The sequence below is a fragment of the Salvelinus namaycush genome, chromosome 17 (assembly GCF_016432855.1).
Source record: "Salvelinus namaycush isolate Seneca chromosome 17, SaNama_1.0, whole genome shotgun sequence".
Taxonomy (NCBI): Eukaryota; Metazoa; Chordata; class Actinopteri; order Salmoniformes; family Salmonidae; genus Salvelinus; species Salvelinus namaycush.
The window spans coordinates 30590771-30614523 of record NC_052323.1 but is presented as its reverse complement, the minus strand read 5'-3'; the positions used below and the strand labels follow the sequence as shown (position 1 = coordinate 30614523).

General features: G+C 42.3%; 1 protein-coding gene across 1 annotated transcript in view; it reads right to left on the bottom strand.

The window, feature by feature from the left end:
- Positions 1 to 15448: 15448 nt before the first annotated feature.
- LOC120062080 (coiled-coil domain-containing protein 69-like) overlaps positions 15449 to 23753 on the bottom strand; it is a 58055-nt gene continuing 49750 nt past the window's right edge. The window contains exons 4-9 of the mRNA XM_039011886.1: positions 20117 to 20204; positions 19896 to 19969; positions 19658 to 19759; positions 19231 to 19350; positions 18141 to 18238; positions 15449 to 16007 (exon numbers count right to left, since the gene is read on the bottom strand). Of these exons, the coding sequence (XP_038867814.1) occupies positions 15839 to 16007; positions 18141 to 18238; positions 19231 to 19350; positions 19658 to 19759; positions 19896 to 19969; positions 20117 to 20204 (651 nt within the window). The 3' untranslated portion in view covers positions 15449 to 15838. The remainder of the gene's footprint in view (positions 16008 to 18140; positions 18239 to 19230; positions 19351 to 19657; positions 19760 to 19895; positions 19970 to 20116; positions 20205 to 23753) is intronic.

Genomic DNA, 23753 nt, shown 5'->3' with positions numbered 1-23753 from the left:
AGGATATTAAGTCTCCTCCATGTATATCTCACTAGGTCAGGGTATTAAACCTCCTCCATGTATATCTCACTAGGTCAGGATATTAAGTCTCCTCCATGTATATCTCACTAGGTCAGGGTATTAAACCTCCTCCATGTATATCTCACTAGGTCGGGATATTAAGTCTCCTCCATGTATATCTCACTAGGTCAGGGTATTAAACCTCCTCCATGTATATCTCACTAGGTCAGGATATTAAGTCTCCTCCATGTATATCTCACTAGGTCAGGGTATTAAACCTCCTCCATGTATATCTCACTAGGTCAGGATATTAAGTCTCCTCCATGTATATCTCACTAGGTCAGGGTATTAAGTCTCCTCCATGTATATCTCACTAGGTCAGGGTATTAAGTCTCCTCCATGTATATCTCACTAGGTCGGGGTTTTTTAGTCTCCAAATATCCCCTACTTCTAACATGTCCATAATATTTGTGATTTCCTTACGGGCACAGTGATGATAGTTTGTAGAGTGATTACCTTTACGGTCCATTGACGTACTTAACACTGTGTTATAGTCTCCTACCATAATGATTTGATCATTTGTTGCCTGTAAGTTTAATAAATTGGTTTAAATATTTTCAAAGAAGTATGGATCATCCTGATGAGCCAAATCTCTTTTTCGTCCATTTTCATATTCAAGAAGATCCACCTTCCTTGCGAATCATTCCTGACTATTTGCACATTCAAATAGACATTTTTGTTAATTAATATCATCACACCTTTTGAGTTCCTTTGTCCATGACAGAAAATTATTTCACCACCCAATTCCTTTTTCCACGCAACTTCATCTAAGGATGTAGAGTGAATTTCCTGTAAACAGTACATGTTATATTCCTTTTCTTTTCGCCACGTAAAGACTGATCTTTTTTATAATCTGCTAAATCGTTACAATTATAACTGGCTATACGTATATCACCCCTTACCATAACTAGATACTATTCTCAGTCTAAATTTACCATAATTAGTGCTTGTAAAGTTACCACCATCAGAGGTATTATGATGTTCAAAACTAGAACTTTCGAATGTCTGATATTTTGAATTCAAGAAATAGGTTCTATCAATATTTGTTTTATTCCCTTGCCTGTTTGCCTGTGAGCCAATGCCCCAGATGTTAGAAATTTGAGACAAGATATTATGTGTGTAGTAAATCTGAGTAGGTTGATGCGTATTATATTGGATGTGATTTAGTGAAAGTGTGTACGATGTCTGTATAAGAGTAAGACTATAATGTGTGCTGTCCAAATAAATAATAACCCCGCCAATTTGCATGTTTGAGTGTCTATGTGTGTAACATGTAGTGCGTATAGCCTTAACATTCATGATGATAATTGTCATCCTTATCGTATCACTGTCAAAGTTGCATCCTAATTACATCATTGAAAAACACATCCAAGCATTTCCATAGCAATTGACGTTTCACATGATCATGAAAAAGGCCTTGCATTACTCTAGAAACGGCTTCACTACAGCACAAATGTATTCCGTACAATATGTTATTATTCCCTAATGCCCCTATTCTGATATCTTCAACGTGCTTGTTGTAAACATATATAAACTTGTAGACAAATACATAAAAAAGATAGACAAACAAAAAACACATTAAATTATAGAACAGTTTGACAATGGAGAGAGGTGAGAGAGGGAGAGGAGAGAAGAGAAGAGAAAAGAGAAAGAGAGAGAAGAGAGCGAGATTAGGTGTGTGTGTTTATGTATAAGTCTGTATGTGTAAGTGACTATGTAATTTAGTACGTGTGTGTTCATATCCACTTCACAGTGTTCAGATATTTTTACAGTTCTCATACATTATTTTTTTCGTAACCTGAAGTCCCGGTAGAATCTAGTACAGCCATGGTGTTATGGAGTTGTCTCGGAATAGCTGTCCATCTGTAAAGAGTTTGTCCACAATGAGAAAGGCACGCTTACCCTTCTCCCTCTGTTGCCGCTGTACCGGAAACAGTCTCAAACGACTTTGTTTATCTCCCTTGGAAATTGGTCATTGAGACTGAATTTGATCCCTTTAAGCTCCTTCCCCTGCTTTTGATCAGCTCCTTTTGTTGGTCGTGTTCAAATTTTGCGATGATCGGTCGGGGACCCTTGGTCTTATCGCTCCGAGCTTCAAGTCTGTGTACTCGCTGGAAAGCCAACTTGTTTACAGTCTCTTTAGGAAGTTTAAAGGCGGATTGCATGAATTCTCTGATCACTCCCTCTGGATTATTGGATGCGTCCTCAGGAATCCCAGAAAAAAAATGGATTTTCACGCATGCCACGGCTTTGTATGTCTGGTAGCGTCTTCTTCATCACCCTGTTTTCCCTGAGCAGACAATCCATGTTGGAATCGTGTATTTTAACCTTAACTGTGAGTGCCTTGTTATCTCCTTGGAGCATCAGAATTTCACTCTGGCTAAACTCCAAACTCCCCATCAGCCCTGCTACGTCCTCACACATTTTTTCCAGTGTTGTATGAATTCAAGCCAGAGCACTAGCCTCTACTTCAACGGTAAGTAAATCGTCGGTGTCTGTAGATGAATCCGTTTTTCTTTTTTTTGTCGGGTTAAAGTTATTTTGTGAGGTAGTCAGATCTTTCCATAATGGAGTATGTTGTTCCTTCATAGCGTAAAGCTGTTGGTACTCGTCGATTTCCCCCAGGATCTCCTTAGTATCCAGGTTGGCTTTTTACTGTTTTACGAAAAAATAACAATGAGTCTTTCCCAGGACGACGACAGGTGTCTCTAGTACAGCCAGCTAGCACTCGCGGAATCCACCTACTCAGACCCTTTACTTAGTACTTTGTTGAAGCACCGTTGGCAGCGATTACAGCCTCGCATCTTCTTGGGTATGATGCTACAAGCTTGGCACACCTGTATTTGGGGAGTTTATCCCATTGTCCTCTGCAGATCCTCTCAAACTCTGTCAGGTTGGATGGAGAGCGTCGCTGCACAGCTATTTTCAGGTCTCTCCAGAGATGTTTGATCAGGTTCAAGTACGGGCTCTGGCTGGGCCACTCAAGGACATTCAGAGACTTGTCCCGAAGCCACTCCTGCGTTGTCTTGGCTGTCTGCTTAGTGTAATTGTCCTGTTGGAAGGTGAACCGTCACCCCAGACTGAGGTCTTGAGCTCTCTGGAGCAGGTTTTCATCAAGGATCTCTCTGTACTTTGCTCCGTTCATCTTTCACTCGATCCTGACTAGTCTCCCAGTCCCTGCCGCTAAAAAACATTCCCACAGCATGATCAAATAAAATTGTATTAGTCACATGCAGGTGTAGACCTTACAGTGAAATGCTTAGTTACAAGCCCTTAACCAACAATGCAGTTAAAAAAAATATGGATAAGAATAAGAATTGCTCAGCTCAAGGAAGAGTCTTGGTGGTTTCAAACTACTTCCATTTAAGAATGATAGAGGCCACTGTGTTCTTGAGGACCTTCAATGCTGCATTCATGTTTTAGTACCCTTCCCCAGTTCTGTGCCTCGACACAATCCTGTCTCAGAGCTCTGCGGACAATTCCTTCAACCTCATGGTTTAGTTTTTGCTCTGACATCCACTGTCAACTGTGGAACCTTATATCGACAGATGTGTGCCTTTCAAAAGCATGTCCAATCAATTTAATTTACCGCAGGTGGACTCCAATCAAGTTGTACAAACATCTCAAGGATCACCAATGGAAACAGGATGCACCTGAGCTACATTTACGAGTCTCATAGCAAAGGGTTTGAATGCTTATGTAAATAAGCTATTTCAGTTGTTTTATTTTTTTAAACTAAATTAGCAAACATTTCTAAATACCTGTTTTCACTTTGTCACTTGGGTATTGTGTGTAGATTGATGATGATGATGATGATGATTTAGTCAATTTCAGAATTGACGTAAACAAAATGTGGAAAAAGTCAAGGGGTCTGAATATTTTCTCTGATTTACCCACAAGGCCTCAGGCAGGCCAGTCACTTCAGATGACAGCTTTCATTTTCAAAATGACTTTCAGTATCTATATACTGTACATCTGTGATAGACTAGTGGGGAGGAAACCTCTGTATATGTGTGAGTAATGGGAAATATGTTGTGAGATGGTTTAGACATGGTCTGGGAATCAATGTGGAAGGTCATGCCATGCACCACTGTCCTCTCAACTACCTCCAATCATAGTGTCTCACTGGGTGCAGTGTCCTCTCAACTACCTCCAATCATAGTGTCTCCCTGGGTGCAGTGTCCTCTCAACTACCTCCAATCATAGTGTCTCACTGGGTGCAGTGTCCTCTCAACTACCTCCAATCATAGTGTCTCCTTGGTGCAGTGTCCTCTCAATTATCTGACTGCAGTAACTATGGTGTTAGAGGCAGAAGAGGGTTCTCTTCAGTCACTGTGGTGTTAGAAGCAGAAGGGGGTTCTCTTCAGTCACTATGGTGTTAGAAGCAGAGGAGGGTTCTCTTCAGTCACTATGGTGTTAGAAGCAGAAGGGGATTCTCTTAAGTCACTATGGTGTTAGAAGCAGAGGAGGGTTCTCTTCAGTCACTATGGTGTTAGAAGCAGAGGAGGGTTCTCTTCAGTCACTGTGGTGTTAGAGGCAGAAGAGGGTTCTCTTCAGTAACTATGGAGATCGAGGCAGAGGAGGGTTCTCTTCAGCTTTGTGTGTGTGACATAAGTCAGCTCAGCCACTCCTGCTGAGTAGATTAGATTTGATTAGATACACTTCATTATTCCTTTGCGGAGATTCTTCTTGCAGTGTTGTGAAACAAAATAGGACAATACAGGACATAAACAATCAAACAGGACAAGACCACACAGTGCATTGTTGTGTACTGTCTTCTTCATCCTGTTGTAGAAGTGTATTGTGCTCCACAAGAGCTCATAGTCCATAAAAACCAAGAGGAGAAAGATCTCTGCTGGAACAGTCATGACGGGCTCATGGACTTCCTGTTTCCTTAATAATCAGCCCCTATCATTGATCAAGGTGTAGCCTATTGTCATTGGGGATGTCATGTGGAACGCTATTGAATAACCACATTCTTCACCATGAACCAAAATTATTCTAGACATAGGAATATGATTCCAGAATAGATCTAGAAATGTCAGAAGTTGCAATTTAACTATAATACGCCATTGTAGTGACATAATTAATATGTCGTGTTAGATTACATGTAACTTCTATGTTAAAGTAGCTGATACTTGATGTGCAGATTTTAGTTTAAGTCTACCTGAAGGAATAGGTACTGTAGGGTTATCAATGACCAAGTAGATAGTTTTGGTGTCAAATATTCGACAGTATATTTTGAGAATGGCATCCATTCATTGACGACATCCCACAGACTGTATATCTTTGTTCCAGACCCCAACCAACTGAAATTAGCCAAGGGGCTCTTAGTGAGGCCTACTCAACACTTAAGCAATACTTTATGTGTTGTTGTCGAGGACAAATTGCTCCAGGAGGTGTAGTACCATAAACTAAACTCCATTACTCTGACATGTTCTTGCCTGTATGAGAGCTATGCCAAAAATGTCATAACTCACTCTATCCCAGGGATAAACCAACGACATAGCGTTATACCAGGGATGAGGCAGTCGGCAGATGAAACAGACACAAATAACTCACGTTCAGGATCTAATCTACACTAATCTAATCTAATCTACACTGTTAATCTGTGTGTGTAATGAATGTGTCATTACTTGTGTGTCATGGAATCTCCAGTGACTGACAGAACAGCAGAAGTGTTGGCAGGTTATTCTGACAGACAAATTAGAGGGCAAATATAATGAATTCCTCATTGTTCAGTCTTGCATTTTGAGAGTTTTTACAGTAATAGGATTGAAGTATCTTTTTTGTTGTACAGTATGTCGTACAGTATGAGCCTAATATCAAGGGAAAAATCTTATTTGTGTCACGTTCCTGACCTGTTTTCCTTTGTCATGTATTTGTTTTAGTTGGTCAGGGCGTGAGTTGGGTGGGTTGGTCTAGGTTTGATTTTCTATGTTGGGATTTTGTGTTCGGCCTGGTATGATTCTCAATCAGAGACAGCTGTGAATCGTTGTCCCTGATTGAGAGTCATACTAAGGCAGCCAGGGTTTCACTTGTGTTTTGTGGGTGTTTGTTCCTGTGTCAGTGTTTGGGCCACACAGGACTGTTTCAGGTTAGTCACGTTTGTTGGGTTTTGTAATTTGTAGTGTTTGTTGTTTTTCCATTAAAACATGTATACTTACCACTCCGCATCTTGGTCCGATCCATGCTCCTCCTCGTCTGAGGAGGAGAACGAAGTTGACGATCGTTACAATTTGTATCCCTATAACATATTTTGTTGTATTACGGTTTGAATGTCTATCAGTTATTCAATGCAGGTTTTCTTCTTGTAATGAATTAATATGACATGTTAATAATGTGACATATCAAAATATCCAAACCCCAAATGATTTTCTTCAGTGTTACATGATCTGCTAGGGCCGGTTCTGCCATAGGACTGATGTACAGACACGGAGTGACATGCACCTGGAACAGAGTGGGATTGGGTTTCATTGTAGGGCAGGCAGCGCTGCTTCCAAGCCTGTTGTTTATATATACAGTGTAACTGACTTGTTCAAGCGATTAATCTGCCTCATTTGATGGGACGGCTAAACAAACAACACCACTGTCTCTTATCTGATGGAAGCTAACTATGATCAGTCTCTTATCTGATGGAAGCTAACTAGGACCACAGTGTCTTATCTGATGGAAGCTAACTAGGACCACAGTCTCTTATCTGATGGAAGCTAACTAGGACCACAGTCTCTTATCTGATGGAAGCTAACTATGATCAGTCTCTTATCTGATGGAAGCTAACTAGGACCACAGTCTCTTATCTGATGGAAGCTAACTAGGACCACAGTCTCTTATCTGATGGAAGCTAACTAGGACCACAGTCTCTTATATGATGGAAGCTAACTAGGACCACAGTCTCTTATCTGATGGAAGCTAACTAGGACCACAGTCTCTTATCTGATGGAAGCTAACTACGACCAGTGTCTTATCTGATGGAAGCTAACTAGGATCAGTCTCTTATCTGATGGAAGCTAACTAGGACCACAGTCTCTTATCTGATGGAAGCTAACTAGGATCAGTGTCTTATCTGATGGAAGCTAACTAGGATCAGTCTCTTATCTGATGGAAGCTAACTAGGACCACAGTCTCTTATCTGATGGAAGCTAACTAGGACCACAGTCTCTTATCTGATGGAAGCTAACTAGGATCAGTGTCTTATCTGATGGAAGCTAACTAGGATCAGTCTCTTATCTGATGGAAGCTAACTAGGACCACAGTCTCTTATCTGATGGAAGCTACCTAGGATCAGTGTCTTATCTGATGGAAGCTAACTACGATCAGTCTCTTATCTGATGGAAGCTAACTAGGACCACAGTCTCTTATCTGATGGAAGCTAACAAGGACCACAGTCTCTTATCTGATGGAAGCTAACTAGGATGAATGTCTTATCTGATGGAAGGAAACTAGGATCAGTCTCTTATCTGATGGAAGCTAACTAGGACCACAGTCTCTTTTCTGATGGAAGCTAACTAGGACCACAGTCTCTTATCTGATGGAAGCTAACTAGGATCAGTCTCTTATCTGATGGAAGCTACCTAGGATCAGTCTCTTATCTGATGGAAGCTAACTAGGACCACAGTCTCTTATCTGATGGAAGCTACCTAGGATCAGTCTCTTATCTGATGGAAGCTAACTAGGACCACTGTCTCTTATCTGATGGAAGCTACCTAGGATCAGTCTCTTATCTGATGGAAGCTAACTAGGACCACAGTCTCTTATCTGATGGAAGCTAACTAGGACCACAGTCTCTTATCTGATGGAAGCTAACTAGGACCACAGTCTCTTATCTGATGGAAGCTAACTAGGACCACAGTCTCTTATCTGATGGAAGCTAACTAGGACCACAGTCTCTTATCTGATGGAAGCTAACTAGGACCACAGTCTCTTATCTGACGGAAGCTAACTAGGACCACAGTCTCTTATCTGATGGAAGCTAACTAGGACCACAGTCTCTTATCTGATGGAAGCTAACTAGGACCACAGTCTCTTATCTGATGGAAGCTAACTAGGACCACAGTCTCTTATCTGATGGAAGCTAACTAGGACCACAGTCTCTTATCTGATGGAAGCTAACTAGGACCACAGTCTCTTATCTGATGGAAGCTAACTAGGACCACAGTCTCTTATCTGATGGAAGCTAACTAGGACCACAGTCTCTTATCTGATGGAAGCTACCTAGGATCAGTCTCTTATCTGATGGAAGCTAACTAGGACCACAGTCTCTTATCTGATGGAAGCTAACTAGGACCACAGTCTCTTATCTGATGGAAGCTAACTAGGACCACAAGATTCCAGTTGTAATGAGACATCTAATTTTCCATCTCAGGAATTCACTTTGACTCATGTTGTAAGGACAAACAGCACATACACATGTGTATATGAACATTATATTAACCACATACATTGAATACAACACAAATGAACATTAGTATTTTGAACAAAGTAAGCAGATGTAAATCATATTTGGAGATGTAAAATCTGAATGGCCCGTATGTCCAAAGTACATTTGAGTAATTTGTAAATGTAGAAAGCAAAAGATGGGGTTGGACAGGAGGGTGCGAGGCAGACCATCTGTACATGGAGCCCTGCCTACAAGACCAATTGGCTCTGGGTGAGGTGGTATAGTAGGACCTGCTAGTGCTGAATGGCTGGTCATGTCTGAACAGGGTTGGTGTTAGTGAATTCCTGACATTTCTCAACAGGGTTGGTGTTGGTGAATGGCTGGTCATGTCTGAACAGGGTTGGTGTTAGTAGATGGCTGGTCATGTCTGAACAGGGTTGGTGTTAGTGAATTCCTGTCATGTCTCAACAGGGTTGGTGTTAGTGAATGGCTGGTCATCTCTGAACAGGGTTGGTGTTAGTGAATGGCTGGTCATCTCTGAACAGGGTTGGTTTCTTTATTTTTACTATTTTCTACATTGTAGAATAATATTGAAGACATCAAAACTATGAAATAACACATATGGAATCATGTAGTCACCCCAAAAAGTATAATCAAGCCACCCTTTGCCTTGAGGACAGCTTTGCACACTCTTGTCATTCTCTCAACCACCTTCATGAGGTAGTCACCTGGAATGCATTTAAATTAACAGGAGTGCCTTCTTAAAAGTTAATTTGTAGAATGTATTTATTTCTTAATTTCATTTGAGCCAATCAAATGTGTTGTGACAAGGTAGGGGTCGTATACAGAAGTCCAAGTCCATATTATATATATATTATATCAAGAACAGCTCAAATAAGCAAAGAGAAACGACAGTCCATCATTACTTTAAGACATGAAGGTTAGTCAATGCGAAAAATGTCAGGAACTTTGAAAGTTTCTTCAAGTGCAGTCCCAAAAACCATCAAGCGCTATGATGAAATTGGCTCTCATGAGGACCGCCACAGTAAAGGAAGACCCAGAGTTACCTCTGCTGCAGAGGATAAGTTCATTAGAGTTACCAGCCTCAGAAATTGCAGCCCAAATAAATGCTTCACAGAGTTCAAGTAAGACATATCTCAATATCAACTGTTCAGAGGAGACTGCGTGAATCAGGCCTTCATGGTCAAATTTATGCAAAGAAACCACTACTAAAGGACACCAATAATAAGAAGAGACTTGCTTGGGCCAAGAAACAAAAGCAATGGACATTAGACTGGTGGAAGTCTATCCTTTGGTCTGATGAGTTCAAATTTGAGATTTTTGGTTCCAACCGCCGTGTCTTTGTGAGACGCAGAGTAGGTGAACGGATGATCTCCGCATGTGTGGTTCCCACCGTGAAGCATGGAGGAGGAGGTGTGATGTGGTGGTGCTTGGCTGGTGACACTGTCTGTGATTTATTTAGAATTCAAGGCACACTTAACCAGCATGGCTACCACAGCATTCTGCAGCGATACGCCATCCCATGTGGTTTGGGCTTAGTGGGACTATTATTTGTTTTTCAACAGGACAAGTACCCAAAACACACCTCCAGGCTGTGTAAGGGCCATTTGACCAAGAAGGAGAGTGATGGAGTGCTGCATCAGATGACCTGGCCTTCACAATCACCCGACCTCAACCCAATTGAGATGATTTTGGATGAGTTGGACCGCAGAGTGAAGGAAAAGCCCTCAACAAGTGCTCAGCATATGTGGGAACTCCTTCAAGACTGTTGGAAAAGCATTCCAGGTGAAGCTGGTTGAGACAATGCCAAGACTGTGCAAAGCTGTCATCAAGGCAAAGGGTGGTTACTTTGAATAATCTCAAATATAACATACATTTTGATTTGTTTAAAACGTTTTTGGTTACTACATGATTCCATATGATATTTCATTGTTTTGATGTCTTCACTAATATTGTACAATGTATAAAATAGTAAAAATGAAGAAAAACCCTGGAATGAGTAGGTGTGTTAAAACTTTTGACTGGTACTGAATGTACAGTGCATTCAGAAAGTATTCAGACCCCTTGACTTGTCAAAATTTTGTTACATTACAGCCTTATTCTAAAATGTATTAAATTGTTATTCCCCCCTCATCAATCTAAACGCAATAACAAAACATAACAGCTTTTTAGATATTTTTGCAAACTTATTCAAAATACAAACTGAAATATCACATTTACATAAGTATTCAGACCCTTTACTCTACCTGTCCCAGACCTGCTGTTTTCAACTCTCTAGAGACCGCAGGAGCGGTAGAGATACTCTTAATGATCGGCTATGAAAAGCCAACTGACATTTACTCCTGAGGTGCTGACTTGCTGCACCCTCAATATCTACTGTGATTATTATTATTTGACCATGCTGGTCATTTATGAACATTTGAACATCTTGGCCATGTTCTGTTATAATCTCCACCCGGCACAGCCAGAAGAGGACTGGCCACCCCTCATAGCCTGGTTCCTCTCTAGGTTTCTTCCTAGGTTTTGGCCTTTTTAGGGAGTTTTTCCTAGTCACCGTGCTTCTACACCTGTATTGCTTGCTGTTTGGGGTTTTAGGCTGGGTTTCTGTACAGCACTTTGAGATATCAGCTGATGTACGAAGGGCTATATAAATAAATTTGATTTGATTTACTCAGTACTTTGTTGAAGTACCTTTGGTAGCGATTACAGCCTCGAGTCTTCTTGGGTATGACATTACAAGCTTGGCACACCTGTATTTGGGGAGTTTCTCCCATTCTTCTCTGCAGATCCTCTCAAGCTCTGTCCAGTTGGATGGGGAGCGTCGCTGCACAACTATTTTCAGGTGTCTCCAGAGATGTTTGATCGGGTTCAAGTCCGGGCTGTGGCTGGGTCACTCAAGGACATTCAGAGACTTGCCCTGAATCCACTCCTGCGTTGTCTTGGCTGCGTGCTTAGGGTCATTGTTCTGTTGGAAGGTGAACTTTCGCACCAGTCTGAGGTCCTGAGCACTCTGGAGCAGGTTTTCATCAAGTCTGTACTTTGCTCCGTTCATCTTTCCCTCGATCCTGACTAGTCTCCCAGTCCCTGCCGCTGAAGAACATCCCAACAACATGATGCTGCCACCACCATGCTTCACCATAGTGATGGTGCCAGGTTTCCTCCAGATGTGACGCTTGGCATTCAGGCCAAAGATTTCCATCTTGTTTTCATCAGACCAGAGAATATTGTTTCTCATGGTCTGAGAGTCCTTTAGGTGCCTTTTGGCAAACTCCAAGCGGGCTGTCATGTGCCTTTTACTGAGGAGTGGCTTCCGTCTGGCCACTCTAGTATAAAGGCCTGAATGGTGGAGTGCTGCAGAGATGGTTGTCCTTCTGGAAGGTTCTCCCATCTCCACAGAGGAACTCTAGAGCTCTGTCAGATTGACCATCGGGTTCTTGGTCACCTCCCTGACCAAGGCTCTTCTGTTCAGTTTGGCCGAGCGGCCAGCTCTTAGAAGAGTCTTGGTGGTTCAAAACTTATTCTATTTAAGAATGATGGAGGCCCCTGTGTTCTTGGGGACCTTTAATGCTGCAGACATTGTTTGGGACCCTTCCACAGTTCTGTGCCTCGACACAATCCTCTCAGAGCTCTACGGACAATTCCTTTGACCTCATTGCTTTATTTTTTGCTCTGACATGCACTGTCAACTGTGGGACCTTATCTAGACAGGAGTGTGCCTTTCCAAATCATGTTCAATCAATCAAGTTGTAGAAACATTTCAAGGATAATCAATGGAAACAGGATGCACCTGAGCTCAATTGCGAGTCTCATAGCAAAGCGTCTGAATACTTGTGTACATAAGGTATAATTTTATTTTATTTTATAAATGTATAATATAAATGTTATAAATGTGCTAACATTTCTAAAAACCAGTTTTCCCCTTGTCATTATGGGCTATTGTATGTAGATTGAGGACAGAAATGTATTTAATACATTTTAGAATAAGGCTGTAACATAACAAAATGTGGAAAAGTCAAGGGGTCTGAAAACTTTCCAAATGCATTGCAATTTTCTTTTAATTTATTTGTGATGTGTTTTTCATTGTATGCTTTGGCCATCAATTCCTAAGATGAAACATACCGGGTCTTCAAATGAACATTTCAACCAAGCCCATGGAGATAATTATTGGCAGAGTTGCATTTTTGTCTGAATTTGAAATGGAAAATATATTTTTTTAAATTGCGAAAATCTACTAAAACCCTAGGAGGGTAGAGAACAAGTAGAATACAGTGTGTGAGAGAGAGAGCGAGAGAGAGCGAGAGGGAGAGAGGATGAGAGGATGAGAGAGAGAGGAGAGGATGAGAGAGAGAGGAGAGGATGAGAGAGAGAGGAGAGAGAGGCAGAGAGAGAGTGAGAGAGGAGAGAGAGAGGAGAGAGAGTGAGAGAGGAGAGAGAGGCAGAGAGAGAGTGAGAGAGGAGAGAGAGAGGAGAGAGAGTCGCAATTACTACACCTTCTTTCCCTCAAAGCTGTTTTCCCCAGGGTGCAATTTTCACCTTTTTTGTTCTAAGCAAAATGCGATGAAAAACACCTCAGTTGCCACAAATAGCAGTTGGTAATTACCTACAGAAATTTGCATGAGGTTTTTAATTCTTAATTCCCCACTTGGTAATTTAAAGGTTATCGCATTGCCTGTAATAAAATAATCAAAATTGTAAAAAGACACTAGGAGTGTATTCACATGTTATTAATCAGGCATGAAGACAGAGCAGAGGTAATGGAAACATTTTCAGTAGTATGTTAATGAATATGGGAATATGCTTCTATTTCTGAGCAATTAGCAAATGATGAGGCAGGGTCAGGTATTGTACTAAATTCATGGAGCTAATAATGCACAGAGGGACCAAGACAATTCAGGTGTGTTCAAAACACGGTCATGACACCAGACACAGCACCTCGTTCCTCTTTCTTCTCCACCTCCCCAGGAATATTAACCATAGAGCTGTCTCTGTCATGACTCCGTTTCAACGGGATGCATTGTGGGTGTTTGGCTTGGTGGTTATAGTAAATCAGACGTTGTTATTTTAACCTCTAACAAATCAACAAAAGGCAATTCATGGGAGAAAAAAAAAAAGTACAAAAAAAAATGAAAGTGAGGCGGTAACTCTTAGCCAAAGGACAGGTCACTGTTTAAGCATTCACAGGTTCAGTCTCCAGTCTAGGGTTAGTTGTCATGCTAGCTAGACTGTGTGTGTCTGTGTGCAGATGGGGTTGACATGCTCCTCATTGTGACTGGGAGTTGTAACAGGATGCTGCATTATTGCTAGGGTGCCATTTGGGAGGCAAAACGCAGAAAGGTGTTCCCCCAGGTGACTGAAAAGCCCTGGGAACTGGGTGACACCACAGCCGGGGGTTTGACCTGCAGTTAGCGTGGAGCCCCACCAGGTATTGTCCTGGCTTGTCAAACATCCATTGACATAGTGATCCTTTTACATCCGCTGAGCGAACGGTTCCGCTGCTGGCCGCAACAAGACAGAGAAGGGGGTGAGAGGGGTGAGGGTTGTCCCACTTTCACCGCTTCTGCTCTCCATCAGCCCTGAGCAAAGCACTGGGGGGAGGGGGGGGTTCTAGGTTCAAGCACCAGGGTGCAAAAGTCACCAATGACTGTGTCAATCAGCTTCACCTTTGTGGTTGTTGTTAGTCCCATCCGACACCTTCTCAAATCACCTCATTATAAACACACAGTGGGAGTGGATGAGGAGGTCATGGCTGCAGGGTAAATTATTTCATAAATTAGGAACTAATTAACCTTTTTTATATTATAAAGTGACTATACCCTAAAATGCATTATCATCACAGTCTCTTTTCTGCACTTTCACACGTTTTCACATTGACTAGACAAATACATAAAATGTTCCTTATTTCATTGTGACAGCCTTTTTCTTTCAGTGAAAACATACTGGAGAAATCAAATAAAAGGTGACAGAAAATAAAGCAGAACAGGACACAGCCAAAGTAATACTCATCAACAACTCTTTCCATACAACTGTCCTGTTCTGCCCCCTAGCGTTTATCACAGTGCATTACACACAGTATGGGAAAATTACTTAACACTAAAATCATATTTTTTTTTTTTATATCTGAGAAGAGAAGACACTGACACATTTCACACAAACACAAAGTACAGTGGTTCAGATACAGATGTTTATTGAAACTCAAGCTCTCTCTCTCTCCTCTTAGATCTCTCCGCTGCCTTTGTGGATAAGAGCGTTGGCTAAATTATTAAAATGTCAATGTAAACAAACAATGTAAAACCCAGGAGTAAACAAGAGTAAACAAAAATATTTTTTACATCAACCTCTCTCACATTTAGTACTAGTAAAATACTGATTAAAAGTGCTAGTGCTTCAGAAGAAATGCAAATTAAAAACACTGAGAAGTGCTTTTGGTTCTTTGTAACTTAAAAAAAAGTCACAAAAATACCCATTGTCCTCATCTGCAAAAATAAAAATAACCATGGCAATCCATTTCCCATATTGTATGAAACAAAAAAGTAAAACATATCCCTAATACAAAAGCAGTTGTCTAAAGTAACTGTTTAAATTGTATATACTGCATTATATTCTGTAACATTTACTCCATATTCAGTGACGTAAAACTTTGACAGACATCGTAATAGTGTCTCAGGAAGAAGGTAGATAAAAAAAAAGATGTAGCTACTAGCTACGTACTACATGATTGAACATCTGCCTCTCCAACTGCAATTCAAACCATCAAAGTGAACACTTTGCTTGCCCCTACGAGGGTGAAATCGTTCCATGAGATTTCATAGCCTAGTTCCTGATCCGTTGGTACTGTCAAGGACCAGGCTATTCCTTATGGAGGAGAGAAACTCTGATCTACTGTAGATCTACTCTATAATATCAGCTGAACAGCAGGGTGTCAGTTAAGTCCAACAGTGCATGGCTGTGCCCAATGCCCCCCCCCCCCCAAAAAAAAAAACTGTCCTGTGGTATGAATACCATACTGCTACAGAAACATTATGTACTGTAAGGCACAGCAGGTATAACACTGGAAGAAAAAAATAATCTACATTTTTTGGCATCAGGTTCCATCAAACATGTGACTATAGCCCTTTGTAAAGGTACCTGGACTTTGGTTGTCAATGTAGGATTACGTTCCCAAAATCCCCAGATTTTTCAGAAATTTGACTTGAAGAATTCCAGGTTGGAGAAATCCCTCCTTGCATATTGCTACGTCCTAATTCTTGGAATCCTCCAAATCAGGGATTACTGAAAAAAAAACATTTTAGAATTTTGGGAAAGTTAACGGATCCATGCTTGCAACCCTACACAGGATTAAGACAGAAGTAACCGATTGTCCTGTTCGGTCTGGGTGGATCAGCTGGGGGAGATCTCAGACACTATGGGGAAGGATGGGAAGGTAGAACAGGAGTCTCTGTGCTTCAGTTTAAACATGAGTTGCTCTTTCTCCTGTGTGAGCCTCTGGCAGAGACCTGTCTGCCTGTCTAACGTCCCTTGGAGGTCCTGGTGCTCCTTGGAGAGCTGCCTACAGACAGGAGCACAGGGAAGGACAAATATTAGAAGACACGCATACAGTGCATTAGGAAAGTATTCAGACCCCTTGACTTTTTCCACATTGTTACATTACATCCTTACTCTAAAATTGATTAAATAAATGTTTTTCCTCAATGTACACACAATACCTCATAACGACACATTTTTGCAAGTGTTTTTAAAACAAAAAACAGAAATACCTTATTTACATAAGTATTCAGACCCTTTGCTATGAGACTTGAAAGGCACACACCTGTCTATATAAGGTCCCACAGTTGACAGTGCATGTCAGAGCAAAAACCAAGCCATGAGGTGGAAGGAATTTTCCGTAGAGCTCCGAGACAGGATTGTGTTGAGGCACAGATCTGGGGAAGGGTACCAAAACATTTCTGCAGCATTGAAGGAAGAACAGCGGCCTCCATCCTTCTTAATGGAAGACGTTTTGGAACCACCAAGACTCTTCCTAGAGCTGGCTGCCCGGCCAAACTGACCAATCGGGAGAAAAGGGCCTTGGTCAGGGAGGTGACCAAGAACCTGAGATGGGTGAATCTTCCAGAAGGACAACCATCTCTGCAGCACTCCACCAATCAGGCCTTTATGGTAGTGGCCAGATGGAAGCCACTCCTCAGTAAAAGGCATGACAGCCTGCTTGGAGTTTGCCAAAAGGCACCTTAAAGGACTCTCAGACCATGAGAAACAAGATTCTCTGGTCTGATGAAACCAAGATTGAACTATTTGAACCAGGCATCGCTCATCACCTGGCCTATACCATCCATACAGTGAAGCATGGTGGTGGCAGCGGTGATGTTCTTCAGTGGCAGGGACTGGGAGACTAGTCAGGATCGAGGGAAAGATGAACGGAGCAAAGTACAGAGAGATCCTTAATGAAAACCTGCTCCAGAGCGCTCAGGACCTCGGAAGGTGAACCTTCGTTCCAGTCTAACAGGACAACGACCCTAAGCACACAGCCAAGACAACACAGGAGTGGCTTCGGGACAAGTCTCTGAATGTCCTTGAGTGGCCCAGCCAGAGCCCAAGAATGGGAGAAACTCCCCAAATACAGGTGTGCCAAGCTTGAAGCATCATACCCAAGAAGACTCGAGGCTGTAATCGCTGCCAAAGGCGTTTCAACAAAGTACTGAGTAAAGGGTCTGAATACTTATGTAAAATGTGTTTTTGCTTCATCACTATGGGGTATTGTGTGTAGATTGATGAGGGGGGGAAAACGATTTAATAAAATTGTAGAATAAGGCTGTAATATAACAATGTGGAAAAAGTCAAGTGTCTGAATACTTCCAGAATGCCCTGTATTCCATTGATAGTTTGACAGGAAGACATTCATAATGAGCGAGAGAAAAAAACTAATCTGTAGCAAAGTAGATTTTATAAATATTTTGCTGACCTAAAATCACTGTTCATCAAAATTCTACAAGTGTAAAGGCATTGCCATAAGTAGAAGTAGCACCAAAAAGTCATCCAGCATCTATATACTTTAATATAAGAGGAAATTACACGTTTCTAAGTTTCTATGGTGAAATTTAACTTTTACACTAAAGTACTGGAAACTGCCACAACTTGCTTCCTTTAAGAAATATTCCCACCACTTTCTCCACCAAGTGGCACCACATTCACATCTTATGTAAATGCAAAAGCCATTCGCTAATTTTAAGTTTGCTTGTTCTATATCTATTTGTTTGTTCTATATCTATTTACAGCCTTGTTGCCATGTAGTCTTCTACAATGTGACTTCCTGGTACAGACCTAACAACGTTAACTCCAGGGAAACAGTCTGTTACCCACAACTCCAGGGAAACAGACTGTTACCCACAACTCCAGGGAAACAGACTGTTACCCACAACTCCAGGGAAACAGACTGTTACCCACAACTCCAGGGAAACAGACTGTTACCCACAACTCCAGGGAAACAGACTGTTACCCACAACTCCAGGGAAACAGACTGTTACCCACAACTCCAGGGAAACAGACTGTTACCCACAACTCCAGGGAAACAGACTGTTACCCACAACTCCAGGGAAACAGACTGTTACCCACAACTCCAGGGTAACAGACTGTTACCAACAGACAGAGATGGTGTGGATATCTGATAAGCAGCAGCAGTTCTTACTGTACAAGGCTTTGATGGTTGTCAATCCGAACTCTCAGGTCCTCGTTCTGCTGTAAAACATTTATGACCTGGTCTTCCAGAGACAGATTCTTCTCCACCTGACGTGATAGAAATACAAAGTTAGGTGGTGAAGACCTGTTATTTTACCTGAAATGCAACACAACTCAACGTTTATATCCCAGGACAAATTAGCTAGCAAGTGCCAGCTAGCTAAACAGGGCAAATTAGCTAGCAAGTGCCAGCTAGCTAAACAGGACAAATTAGCTAGCAAGTGCCAGCTAGCTAAACAGGACAAATTAGCTAGCAAGTGCCAGCTAGCTAAACAGGACAAATTAGCTAGCAAGTGCCAGCTAGCTAAACAGGACAAATTAGCTAGCAAGTGCCAGCTAGCTAAACAGGACAAATTAGCTAGCAAGTGCCAGCTAGCTAAACAGGACAAATTAGCTAGCAAGTGCCAGCTAGCTAAACAGGACAAATTAGCTAGCAAGTGCCAGCTAGCTAAACAGGACAAATTAGCTAGCAAGTGCCAGCTAGCTAAACAGGACAAATTAGCTAGCAAGTGCCAGCTAGCTAAACAGGACAAATTAGCTAGCAAGTGCCAGCTAGCTAAACAGGACAAATTAGCTAGCAAGTGCCAGCTAGCTAAACAGGACAAATTAGCTAGCAAGTGCCAGCTAGCTAAACAGGACAAATTAGCTAGCAAGTGCAAGCTAGCTAAACAGGACAAATTAGCTAGTAACTGCAAGCTAGCTAGTTAAATTGCCATAAATGTTTAATGCTTTTCGACCTGTCCCCAAATTAATATAATTGGTTCAGAGTTTGTTTTGATAGTTCAATCTGCGTGTCGTGAAGGCGTTTGGTGTCGGGGGGAAATACATTTGCGCGTGGTTTGGGTACGGTGTCAGACTTCTATAACCCAGAGTATTTTTTGACAGTGCAGAGCACCTAAGATTTCTTGTTTCTGTTTTATTCCCCTGTAAAGTATATTGAGACTGTGATGATGCACTTTAAATAAACTTTGACTAGGAGAAATCTAAGAGTCAGGTGCCTGGACTAGTCTGTCAGCCAGTCCAAGTCCCAGTCAACTTACCAGAACCTGCATCTGTAGCAGTTTGTTCCCCTGCTCCTGAATACGTTCACTCTTCATCTCAATGACAAACAGCAGACTCTCCTGCTCCTGCTCCCAGAATGGCCCAGGACTGCCATGGGCCTGGAGAGAGAGAAGGGGAGAGCGAGAGAGAGCGAGAGAGAAGGGGAGAGCGAGAGAGAAGGGGAGAGCCAGAGAGAAGGGGAGAGCCAGAGAGCAGGGGAGAGCCAGAGAGAGAAGGGGAGAGAAGGAGAGGGGAGAGAAGGAGAGGAGAGAGAGAGAGAGAGAGAGAGAGGAGGAGAGTGTAAAATTAACAGCATACTAATGCGACCTGGAGACCAGATGTCTAAAACAACAGTCCAACTAAGTGAACTGGCTATGGGATCATACACAAGCCACGCACACTGTGCAGACGCACACACATACACACCTGAATGTTCCGCTGCAGGTCCTTCTTGAAGGTAGACTCGTCAACTCTCTTCTTTAACTCATTGTACACGTGGAGCTCTGTAGTCAGCTCCTCTACCTCCTCCTTTAAAAGAAAACCAACTGGTCAGTTCTGTACTTCTTCTTACACAGTTAGAAGGTAAGGGGTACTGTATAGACCACAGTACATCAAACAGGAGATACAAACTGATCAAGTTAGAGAGACAACTAAACACACATACCGTCAACACTTTCTCTGCTGCCTGGTGTGTCTCTGTTAGCCGTTTTCTCTCTTCACTCTGTATCCTCTGCCGTTCTGTGGGGGATAATAGGGATTCTATATGTAGTTCTACGGGCCGGGATAACATCAGTCAATGATTATTCATTCTCATTCCAGTTCCAACACAATCCACATGGTTATTCCATCTACATACAGAAGTTACTTCACATGCTCTAGTCTTGCCTTCCAGCTGTCTCTCGTGCTGCTCTGCAGTCCTCTGGCTCTTCTCCCCGTAGACAATAGTCAGGTCAGAAGCCGTCTCTGTTTTCACCTGGAGATGATCAACAACAAGGACAGGGTTGAAGCCATGTACATCCACACTTGTCATAGGAGCTAGACAAGGTGAAAACCAAATATAAAAACAGTGAGATCTTTGTTACATAAACAAAACAAGTGTAGAATACCAGATGACCTGCTCTACCAGGTGTATAAAACCAGATGACCTGCTCTACCAGGTGTATAAAACCAGATGACCTGCTCTACCAGGTGTATAAAACTAGATGACCTGCTCTACCAGGTGTATAAAACCAGATGACCTGCTCTACCAGGTGTATAAAACCAGATGACCTGCTCTACCAGGTGTATAAAACCAGCATGTGTTCATTATCGCCAATAGCTGTACAATATAAGACTTGATATCATCATGTTACTGTGATGCTCTGGTTATTCTGCCTTCAGTCGCTCCGACTTCAAGCTGCACATCCCTGGAAACATGGGCAGTGTCCCAAATGGCACCCTATTCCCTATGTACTGCACTACTTTAGACCAGAGCCCTTAGGGACTATATAGGGAATAGGGTGCAGCCACTGAGACCTCAACTCAAAAGGCTAACCAAGTTCTTTGTGTAAGACACTGTAATTCAGATACAAATCACAATGCAATCCTGCAGGAGGAGCAGATTGACTTGTTCTGATCAGCTTAGTAATATTATGCTGTAGTAGTGGCTTTGTGGCTCACACTAATTAAACACTAATGCCCTTTTCATACTATCGTGCCAACTGTACTGCGTTGGCATGGATATTTTATTTTCACATTGTTCTCTCCAATAATGGTGGACATGCTGTATAGTCAGGCCAGCACAGTACAGTTGGCTAAGCTCTGCTCAGTGTGGAAAGGGTAGATGGTGAATGTAAATATTTATAGGGTTGATGGTGAATGTAAATATTTATAGGGTATATAGTAGATGGTGAACGTAAATGGTACAGGGTATATAAACTCAGCAAAAAAAGAAACGTCCTCTCACTGTCAACTGCGTTTATTTTCAGCAAACTTAACATGTGCAAATATTTGTATGAACATAACAAGATTCAACAACTGAGACATAAACTGAACAAGTTCCACAGACGTGTGACTAACAGAAATGGAATAATGTGTCCCTGAACAAAGGGAGGGTCAAAATCAAAAGTAACAGTCAGTATCTGGTGTGGCCACCAGCTGCATTAAGTACTGCATCTCCTCCTCATGGACTGCACCAGATTTGCCAGTTCTTGCTGTGAGATGTTACCCCACTCTTCCACCAAGGCACCTGCAAGTTCCCGGACATTTCTGGGGGGGGAATGGCCCTAGCCCTCACCCTCCGATCCAACACGTCCCAGACGTGTTCAATGGGATTGAGACCCGGGCTCTTCGCTGGCCATGGCAGAACACTGACATTCCTGTCTTGCAGGAAATCACGCACAGAACGAGCAGTATGGCTGGTGACATTGTCATGCTGCAGGGTCATGTCAGGATGAGCCTGCAGGAAGGGTACAACATGAGGGAGGAGGATGTCTTCCCTGTAACGCACAGCACAGATTTCCTGCAATGACAACAAGCTCAGTCCGATGATGCTGTGACACACCGCCCCAGACCATGACGGACCCTCCGCATCAATCCCGCTCCAGAGCACAGGCCTCGGTGTAACGCTCATTCCTTCGACAATAAACGCATATCCGACCATCACCCCGGTGAGACAAAACCGCAACTTGTCAGTGAAGAGCACTTTTTGCCAGTCCTGTCTGGTCCAGCAACGGTGGGTTTGTGCCCATAGGTGACGTTGTTGCCGGTGATGTCTGGTGGGGACCTGCTTTACAACAAGCCCTCAGTCCAGCACTGATGGAGGGATTGTGCGTTCCTGGTGTAACTTGGGCAGTTGTTGCCATCTTGTACCTGTCCCGCAGGTGTGATGTACCGATCCTGTGCAGGTGTTACACGTTGTCGGCCACTGCGAGAACGATCAGCTGTCCGTCCCGTCTCCCTGTAGTGCTGTCTTAGGCGTCTCAGTACAGACATTGCAATGTATTGCCCTGGCCACATCTACAGTCCTTATGCCTCCTTGCAGCATGCCTAAGGCACGTTCACGCAGATGAGCAGGGACCCTGGGCATCTTTCTTTTGGTGTTTTTTAGAGTCAGTAGAAAGGCCTCTTTAGTGTCCTAGGTTTTCATAACTGTGACCTTATTTGCCTACCATCTGTAAGCTGTTAGTGTCTTAAGGACCGTTCCACTGGTGCATGTTCATTAATTGTTTATGGTTCATTGAACAAGCATGGGAAACAGTGTTTAAACCCTTTACAATGAAGATCTGTGAATTTATTTGGATTTTTACTAATTATCTTTGAAAGACGTTTCTTTTTTTGCTGAGTTTAGTAGGTGGTAGATGGTGAATGTAAATGGTATATATTAGATGGTATATTGTGAATGTAAATTGTACAGGACATATAGTGGATGGTATATGTAAATGGTACAGGGTATATAATAGATGGTGAATGTCAATATTTACAGGGTATATAGTAGATGGTATATGGTGCATGTAAATGGTACAGGGTATATGGTAGAGGGTACAGTGCATTCGGAAAGTATTCAGACCCCTTGACTTTTTCCACATTTTGTTACATTACAAACGTATTCAAAAATGAATTAAAGGTGTGCCTTTCCAAATCATGTCTAATCAATTGAATTTACCACTGGTGGACTCAAATCAAGCTGTAGAAACATCTCAAGGATGATAGATGAAAACAGGATGAACCTTATCTAAATTTCAAATATCATAGCAAAGGGTCTGAATACTTATGGAAATAAGTTCTGTTTTAATTTTTCCCCCCCTCCACTTTGTCATTATGGGGTATTATTTGTAGATCACACAAAAAAAAAAAAAATCAATTTTAGCCAAAGGCTGTAACGTAACAAAATGTGGAAAAAGTCAAGGGGTCTGAATACTTTCTGAAGGCACTGTAGGTATATAGTACTTGGCGAATGTAAATGGTACAGGGTAGCTGGCACATGGCGAATGTAAATGGTACAGGGTAGCTGGCACATGGCGAATGTAAATGGTACAGGGTAGCTGGCACATGGCGAATGTAAATGGTACAGGGTAGCTGGCACTTGGCGAATGTAAATGGCACTTGGCGAATGTAAATGGCACTTGGCGAATGTAAATGGTACAGGGTAGCTGGTACTTGGCGAATGTAAATGGTACAGGGTAGCTGGTACTTGGCGAATGTAAATGGTACAGGGTAGCTGGTACTTGGCGAATGTAAATGGTACAGGGTAGCTGGTACTTGGCGAATGTAAATGGTACTTGGCGAATGTAAATGGTACAGGGTAGCTGGTACTTGGCGAATGTAAATGGTACAGGGTAGCTGGTATTTGGCGAATGTAAATGGTACAGGGTAGCTGGTACTTGGCGAATGTAAATGGTCCAGGGTAGATGGTATATGGCGAATGTAAATGGTACAGGGTAGATGGTATATGGCGAATGTAAATGGTACAGGGTAGCTGGTATTTGGCGAATGTAAATGGTACAGGGTAGCTGGTACTTGGCGAATGTAAATGGTACAGGGT